This window comes from Sabethes cyaneus, chromosome 1 (assembly GCF_943734655.1).
Source record: "Sabethes cyaneus chromosome 1, idSabCyanKW18_F2, whole genome shotgun sequence".
NCBI lineage: Eukaryota > Metazoa > Arthropoda > Insecta > Diptera > Culicidae > Sabethes > Sabethes cyaneus.
The window spans coordinates 14571382-14580148 of NC_071353.1; the positions used below are offsets into that span (position 1 = coordinate 14571382).

Here is an 8767-nt window from a genome sequence, read left to right on the forward strand (position 1 = left end):
GCACGTAGTTTTTAGGTTAGGGTATCACAAGGCCTGTTGATGTATAAATAATTAAGCAAATTGTCAGATACTGAACCATGCGTTGTCGCAGCGCACCTGGAGTAAAATCTCCCATTGATCTGACGATACCGGGAAACGTGCAAGTACCTCCTGAACAGTTGGGGTATACGTCCTACACTTCAGCCAGAGGCCAGTCTCCAAGCACACCTGTAGCAACCGATTCCTGCTACTTCAAACAAGTGCTCTGATGGTCCCACCATCTTCCCCATTCTAGTTTATTTATGAAATGTGGTATATATGGATAAAAATAGAACAATCTCACCAGCAGTCCTTCGAATGGAATAGAGTTGCGTCCTTTTAGTTTCCATACGTGCTTCTAATAATTAATTTAATTTTTTCTTCTGGTATCCAATATCCATGTGCAGTATTAACGCTCGCATTGGTCAAAATTTTATACAGCAGGAGGTGCTTCATAAGCTAAAATGAAAAAAATAATTAAAATAACTTATTTTATGTTTACCTATTAACAAGGTCCTGTGGCTCCGACGTCTGCCCAAAACCTCGATTTTGAGATCAGACAGCCAGGAACCATCCAGAACCTCCTAGCTTGACTACTCAACAGAGCATTACCGGGTATGGCCACGTGGAGGCGCTAGGTAGGGGCTTGGGATAGCTAGAGTTATATTGGACGCTCCTCATTTGCCTTCCCCATTTCATACCCTTTCACACTCCATAGTTTCACTGTACACAAACTGGGTTATTATTGTGCCTAAAAATAATTGTTTTTTCCGCTTTTCCATACATTTATTATACGTTGTACCAAATCATTTGCTTAAATAGCTGAACATATTTTATTTAGGTATTTTTAAAACTTTGTGAAACAATGTTCTCACAATTTAACTTACTTCCGTTTTGGCATTAGACGGTGCGTAATCAATCACGGTTTAGCACCCTGCGGTGGTGGCAGCAACCGCGACTAACATTGAATTAGTTCACTTTGCAATGCTAGACGTAACATTTTTTTCTATTTTTTGCGGGATTCCGTTCAGTGTTCAACTTCGTCATGAATTTGTCCCTAAGAAAACTAGAATAATCAATTCGTTACCGTGTTTGAATGCTTTATTCAATTTATGTTAAAATCCGTAGTTTACCTTGGCACTTAATAACTGAAGGTAGGTATATTTCATGCACTATTCTTGCGTTTTCTAATGTTGATGACAATTAAAACCTGTATACAGTGCATTATTCATCATCTAAAAGTAATCTGTAAATCACCAATCGTTCGGTATTTCTTCGCTGAATCTGCTGAGGCGCGCAAAATTTCACCATGGTGTCGCGTTTTCCTCTGTTAGATAATAGTGTTTGTAATTGTAATGCGAGTGATCGGAAAACACCCGATCGATATCTAGCCGGATATGCCGAAGATGTTTGCGACAGCTATTTCGTCGCATCGTACCATCCGATCATTAGTTCGATCTCGTATCGGGTGACATTGAGTAATCGGAATCGGCAATTTAAAGCAAACTACAATTGTTTAACAAAATTTAATCGATCAACTGCGATCAGGAGCAATACACGGTGAAGAGTATATAAAATAGGTTGCTCCTTGCAAGTGGGTTAGTAGGTCAGTCACAGAAGACAAAGGATAGAATGGATATTCCGGTAGACGCACAGGAGGTTGGTTTGCCGCCGATTGAGTCGTTCGCAAACTGCCAGTATCATGTGCGTGTCAGTGGAACAACGGAATTAGACAAACGTGTGATGTCGTTTGTGGATAACCTTTGGGGGTTCGAGGTGACCGGCGGAGTTGATCAGTTCGAGCCATTGACGGTTATTTCCGTCAAGCGGGAAGGTTTGGCTAGACGCGCAGGTATCCGGGTCAATGATGTGATCACCAAAATTAACGAAACAAATGCTGACAAGCTCACGTTGGCCCAAGCGCAGGAACTGATTGCGGAGTCTGGTCGAACAGTGAAAATCTTTGTTAGAGGGTATGTTATGGTAAAATTCTCATTTGGTAATCATTCTCATCGACCTTTTCCTTTTTCAGAGAAGTCGAGGAGGAAAGCGAAGATGAAATGACCGTTGATTTTTGGTTCAAACCTTGTAAGTACAGTAGGCTTATGTTTGGTTCATTCACAAACATGTCTCAGATCACGCTTCATTTGGACGACAAAGGGTTTTTGACGTGATTCGCGACAAAATGCACTTTATATGTTTCTTTCTCACATCCGACCCTCGAGACGAGCTCATCCTTTCAATGTCCTCTCCCATCCTCAAATTGTGTACGAAGACTGGAGCAGTGCTTCACCTTTGTTGATCGAAAGTTGGTTTCTTTTCCTCAGTAAGCGATGCGGAACGGGCTTTGCTGGATTGGGAAGCACGAATGCGAGCTAATCGAAACGTAAGTTTAGTTCTAGCTGTGACTTTAACGCCAATTGATAACTGAACTCTTTTTCGTTCTAGCCGGACAAATGGAATGGACTGTGGCCGTGGAATGATCGAAGGAAGGTGATCTACAAGTAAGTATGGTATGCAGCTCTGTTTACGGCTGGCGCCCAACTAAGGACGGCTATCAGCTGTCGGGCTTTGGCAACGATTCTCGAAACTAGATACTATGTAGTCAACTATGGTATTTTTGTCAATTGCAGGGAGTCCAATTGCTACATGGTGCCAAGTGTTGCCGAGGAAAAGCGAGAGCGGGAGCTCAAGCTACGAGTATCCGAAGCGGACTACAAAAAACATCTGGAAAACGAAAAGGCAGAATCCGAACGAAAGCTCGAGGAACAACGGCTAGAAGAGGCTAAGAAAGCCGAAGAGGAACGACGAATCGAAGAGGAAGCATTTTTCGCTAAATTTGAAGCGGAACAAAGACGTTTAGAAGAGCAAAACCCTCAGACGGCTCAGGAAACTGATCAATATATTGAAGAGTTGTTGCAACAGGAAGAGCTACGAACAGCTGACTTTGAGGTTGAAGTGAGCACTGACTTTCCGACGGAGGACCATTGAATTATTGAATCACATAGGATATAAAATTTTAATTTAAGCTATGAACATTCGAGAGGTGTTTAATATTTACATGTAAACAATAAACACACATTTATCTGTAAAAGGGTTGTCAACGATACGGCAGACAATATTGAGTTTGATTTATTTTATTCCATCCTAAAACCCTAGCTCTAAATACGTTTCTTCTGTATAGAAGCAAAGAGAATGGTGCAAGTCTATATTTATCAATCGATCGAAGACGACCCGCGACACGATGAAGCACGTTGTCCCCGTTCTAACCGAATATCAGACGACGTGCTGCGAACAGGACGACAGGAAAGTGCACTCGACTCGAATGCAAACGAGTCAGAATAGATTATCACACGGAACTGTTAACACGCGCTCGTATTGTCGCCGGAGTTTTTGTATCCCTTCGGCAGCTCGCTTCCAAAATCCGGTCGTCGACTGTCAGTGACTTCATCTACGAGTGGTGCTTTTAAGTTAGTTGCTGAAAAGTAGGAAAATTTACTTAAAAGACACAATTTTTCTATTCGCCATAACCTAGGACGAATACGTAATCAGTTTTGTGCAAATAGCTGAGACCTCTCTGCGACATGCCGGAGTTTGTGATAGAAAAGCGCAATATTCCAGTGCTAACAATTGCATCTAACAGCACTGACAGCGGTGGCAGTCATGCTAACAACGGCAATGGAACCGGCGAAAATCCGCTTGGTTTTCGCATTACCGGCGGGGCAGATTTCGAAATGCCTATTACAGTGTTTCAGGTGAGATACTTCGACGGTTTAGATGTGCGCCGGGAACGTAGTTCGGGAGCATCGCTAGTTGAATCAGGGAGCGGTCGGTAACCGGTCGTCAGCTGCTAGACGGCCTACTGGTGGAAATAGACGAAAGATTAGTGACGACATGTTCTAAAAATAAAAGTTGATATTTAAAACGTCACCTGAGTGAGTGCGTTTACGCAGTATGCTGTGGACACTTGGCTTATCATGCACGAACAGAAAACGCACGCATTGATGTTGATCGTGCATTTGCATAACCTAGTGTACAACGAATTGTGTTGAGATCTACATTGCATACAAGCTTTTATGTGATATTTAAGCTTTCGATAGGGTCATGTGCCAATGCTTACCGAAAAGTTGGTTTAAATTAAAAATCATGCTCATTAAACTGTTTCCAATTCCAAACGGTTTTTAAACAATTTTTTATTATACCCAGTCAATGTAAAATTTTAATTTTAGGAAATCTTAACTTCCCACAAGTTGTTACAGTTGTTAACAAGCTTTTAATTTTAAACAAACAATTAATTTCCGACGTCTGCAGTTTAAGCTTTGAATAAAATTATACCTAATATTCAAAATTTCGTTATCCGATCGAAGGTGGCAAGCCTCACGTCTGTGCAACAGTACTGTCGCTTTCTTCAAAATCAATTCAAGGCCTTTGCTACTTGATGCGACGTGAACCGTCTGTAAGTGAACTCGGAAAAATGCTAAGCGACGTTTTCTCGAGAGAAAGATCCGATCCTGTTTGATTATAAGCTCGAAGGCACAATAATTGAATGTGTTTCGCCTAGCAAAGACTTGGGTATTATCATAGATTCAGAGTTCAGAGTACGATAGTAATGCCCCTGCTTCTGGTAGGGAGCGCCCACCGGCCGAGCTTTATAAACATGACCGAGAAATGCTGACAACGGCTCTACACTGGGTTATTTTCAATACCGCCTACTAGGTACTCTCCCTGATCCTGTTACGCCGTTTGTCACCGATAGCACAAGTTTTCATAGAGAACTATAAGACGGGGTTTATGGGGGCTCGCGAAACTACGGACCGAATTTTTACCACCCGACAGATCTTGTTGAAATATCAGGAATACAACGTAATCGACTGATCAGAGCTACATTGGATCGAGTGATGTGTTTCGTACGCATCTCTGGGATACTCTCGAGTCCCTTCGAGACGTGGCGAGAGAAGGTGACGGTGTACCCTGCACGATGTACAACAACGCTTTTGAAGGGGTGATCCGACGAGCGGACACCGTAACGAGAGGCACGATTTTTGCCGATGGTAGCGACGGAGGAGGCCATCTACGCCACACTGAAAGCGGGGTCTAGGAGGATTGGGCCAAAAATAAATGTGTTGAAGACCAAATAAATGAAAGGAAGAGACTTAAAGAAACGTTAAATGCGTACCTGTCAGACAGTAGCCGTTGACTAGAAATGGTAGATTAGTTCGTGTATTTGGAATCACTGCTGACCGCGGACAACAACACTAGTAAGGAGATCAAGCGGCGCATTCAAGCGAGAAATCGGGCTTACTTTATCGTTTGCAAAACGCTACGATCAAGAAGCATACGTCGCCGTACGAAGCTGACAATGCACAAAACCCTTGGTAGACTGGAAGTTCTTTATGGACTTGAAGCGGTGACGCTGCTCATGGTGGACATAGCACCCTTACCATGTTCAAGTGTAAGCTGCTGCGGACGATATTTGGCAGGGTACAAACTGAAAGCGGAAAGTGGCAGAGGCGTATGAATCATGAGCAACAGGCATTGCTCGGAGAGATTCCTATCGTACATTTGGTAAAGCCCGGTAGACTACGGTGGTCCGGTAGCAACCCCACCGGCACCAGCAACAGGGGACTCAGCGTACAGGATGGCTCAATCAGGTCGAAAATGATTTGCGACTTCTGAGACGACTGGGAAATTGCCGACGAGTGACCCAAGATCGAGTTGCATGGAGACGACTGCCTGAAACAGCACGAGCCACTCCGGCTCTACGCTGCTGACGACTACGACCACGATAGCGCTTATATGAGTTTTGCGTTTGAGAATTTTCCGCTGGAACATTCTCCTTTATCTTTACATCGACGCGACGATTCGGCAATATAAAATAATCATGCTGAGAACATTGAATTATACGTATGCATTAAAAAAAATGGACTTTTTTCGGATGGTGATAGAAATAAAACTAAGACAGCTAATTGAGTTTGATAAACTTCCCTTGGAAGATAATGGACCCTTGGATAGATATTAGATTACTTGCAAAAAAATCTATGCCCATGTGGTTGCGAGCGACCTTCCGGTAGTTAACAGGAACATTCGCCATGGCGGACGAAAACATGCGTGTAGACTTGTTTTTGAGATCTTTCTTCGTTTTATATATCAATTCCTCCTCAGTTTGCGCGACAAAATTGTTGGACTAGATCTTACGCTCCAGGTTTGCCCAGAAATAGTCGATGGGCCGCACGTCGTTGGAGGGTTCGCCGACTTCGATATTCAGCCGCTCCATCTCCTCCAACGATCGCTTCGAGTAGTGGGCCGACGCCAGATCCGGTCAGCACACCGCGTCTTCGTTCTTACGGTATTTCTTGCAATTTACGGCAGGTATTTCGTTCTATAACTTTCCCCGTTCCCGACCAGTTCGGAGCGAATGAAAAGCGGCTTTGACATCCCCTTCTCACTGATTGTCAGCTGCTTGAGTGAGCTACTCGACTTAATTACTCGATTCGACACCTTGACAGTTTTGCTTGACTTACTACTCGACTCGACTGCTCGATCCAACTGCACGATTGAACTGCTCGACTGGACTGTTCGACTCGGCTGCTCGACTGGACTGCTTGACTGGACAGCATGATTCATCTGCTCGACTCAACTGTTCGATTCGACGCTCGACTCAACTGCTTGACTTTACTACTCGATTGGACTATTCGAATCGGCTGCACGACTCAACTGCTCAACCCGATTGCACGATTCAACTGCTCGACTAGGCTACTCGATTTGATTGCTCGACTCAACTGACAGCTTGATTCAACAGCTTGACTAGACTATTTAGCCACTCAACCCGACTGCTCGACTCAACTGCTTGACTTAATTGTTTGATTCGACAGCTCGACTTAACTGCTCGATTCAACTGCTCGACTTAACTGCTCGACTAAACTGCTCGACTCAACTGCTCGACCGCACCGCTTGACCCGACTACTCGACTCAACTGCTCGACTAAACTACTCGACTCGACTGTTGGAGTCAGCTGCTCAACTGGACTACTCTACTCAACTGCTCGAATAAACTGTTCGACTGGACCAATCGACTCTATTGCCCGACTCAACTGCTCGACTCGACTGCACGAATGAACTGCTCGACTTAACCGCTTGACCCGACTGTTTGACTAAACCTTTCGATTCGACTGCTCGACTAGACTACTCGATTCAACTGCTCGACTGGATTACTCGACATAACTGCTCGATTAAACTGCTCTACTGGACTGCTCGACTCGATCATTCGATTCAACTGCTCGACTCGATCGGACTGCTTAACTGAACGGCTTGACTGCTCGGCTGGACTGCTCGATTTAACTGCTCGACTTGACTGTTCGACTCGACTGCTCGACTCAACTGCTTAACTCAATTGCTTGATTCGACTGCTTGACTCGCCTGCTCAAATCGATTGCTTGTCGCGATATTATATGGTCGATGTTAAATCAGACCGGACCAAGTCGCAAAATTTTAAAAAATGAGTTAATGATAGCATATGATCAAAAATTTTCTTAGCAACATTTTTCTAATCAGACTACATAAATGTTGCAAACAGCCAGAAGTTTTTATTCAGTCAAATAAAATCCAATACGACCATAAAAACTATTTGTTTCAGTTTCCGGCTATGACTCTTTTATGTACAACATCTTAGAGCTATATCACAGACAAACAGACATAACTGTTGGAAGAAAAATCAACAAAAATTATCGTACCTAACATTTAGCCTGAACACTAGCACCATCTATGATCGACATTCCCAAATATCAAGCAGTAAGAGGAGTATCCCTCGAAGTAGCAAGTATTTTTTATGGGGAATTCGCCTTCTTTCGTCTAAGAGCGCCACTTTGACCAAAACGGAGGCATTCCCAACTAAGCCCAAATTTGAAATGACGGTTTAATCGGTACAAATGGAAAACGAGTGTTACATCTGTTTGTCTGTGGCTATATTATGCAATATAAGAAAAGAACTCAAAGAAATAATACAAAGATTTAACATCTTCGCAAACACTGGCCAATGGAATGTATCCGCAGTTTTCTGAGTTCTGAACAGACATTTATATTTTCCGGGTCGTAAGATTCGGGCTCAACTAGTTTTAAATAAAGTAAAGAACGCAAATGCTTGCTTAAGCTCAAAGAACGGCACAAAAACGTATGATCTTTCATCTGGCATTCATACGTATGATTTTGATTCTTACGGCGTCACCCGAATCTGCTTATTCGGTCAGAAAGCCATAGAGCATTTCGTTCAACTGAATCGTACAACGACTTGAAATCCACAAACGGTATCTAATTTTTGAAAGTGCTTATGTCTCCAGCTATTTTTATTTCTATAAAAATTTCCATGGTGGCCTAGAAAACTTATCTTTCGCTGCTGCAAGACGCACTCTATCAGATGGAAGCCAGGCATTTTGATTCCCGGTTTAAGGTACGATTGCTGTTGACACTGCGATTGTTTAGGTTATACAAAATCCAGTTGAATAATAATAATTTATAATAAGGAATAATAATTGTTGGAGTTAAAGTTCACATTGTTATTATTGTTATTTCTACGGTGATTGTTGATGTTACTGCTATTTCAACGGTTATTGCTACATCTACGGTAGTCGTTGATGTTATTATAGTTGTTATTAGTGGCGTTATGATTCCTGCTGTATTTATTATTATTACTTCGTTGGCTGATGTGGCGAGAATTTAGTTTTCCATGATTCCGCCTCCTTCGGAATCTTCCTTTT

General features: G+C 42.8%; 1 protein-coding gene across 1 annotated transcript; it reads left to right on the forward strand.

Annotated features, from left to right (window-relative positions):
• Nucleotides 1-1650: 1650 nt before the first annotated feature.
• On the forward strand, nt 1651-3009 carry LOC128745422 (uncharacterized). Its single transcript, XM_053842497.1, has 5 exons — nt 1651-1991; nt 2051-2106; nt 2328-2404; nt 2467-2522; nt 2652-3009. The coding sequence occupies exons 1-5, from the start codon at nt 1651-1653 to the stop codon at nt 3007-3009; spliced, it is 888 nt and encodes a 295-aa protein (XP_053698472.1).
• The last annotated feature ends 5758 nt before the right edge of the window (nt 3010-8767 follow it).

What these genes read in the sequence shown, in the direction of transcription:
- LOC128745422 (XM_053842497.1), top strand. Translation starts at nt 1,651, where the DNA reads ATGGATATTCCGGTAGACGCACAGGAGGTTGGTTTGCCGCCGATTGAG. An exon ending in GTGAAAATCTTTGTTAGAGG is followed by an intron (nt 1,992 to 2,050) that starts GTATGTTATGGT and finishes TTCCTTTTTCAG; the next exon opens with AGAAGTCGAGGAGGAAAGCG. An exon ending in TGATTTTTGGTTCAAACCTT is followed by an intron (nt 2,107 to 2,327) that starts GTAAGTACAGTA and finishes GTTGATCGAAAG; the next exon opens with TTGGTTTCTTTTCCTCAGTA.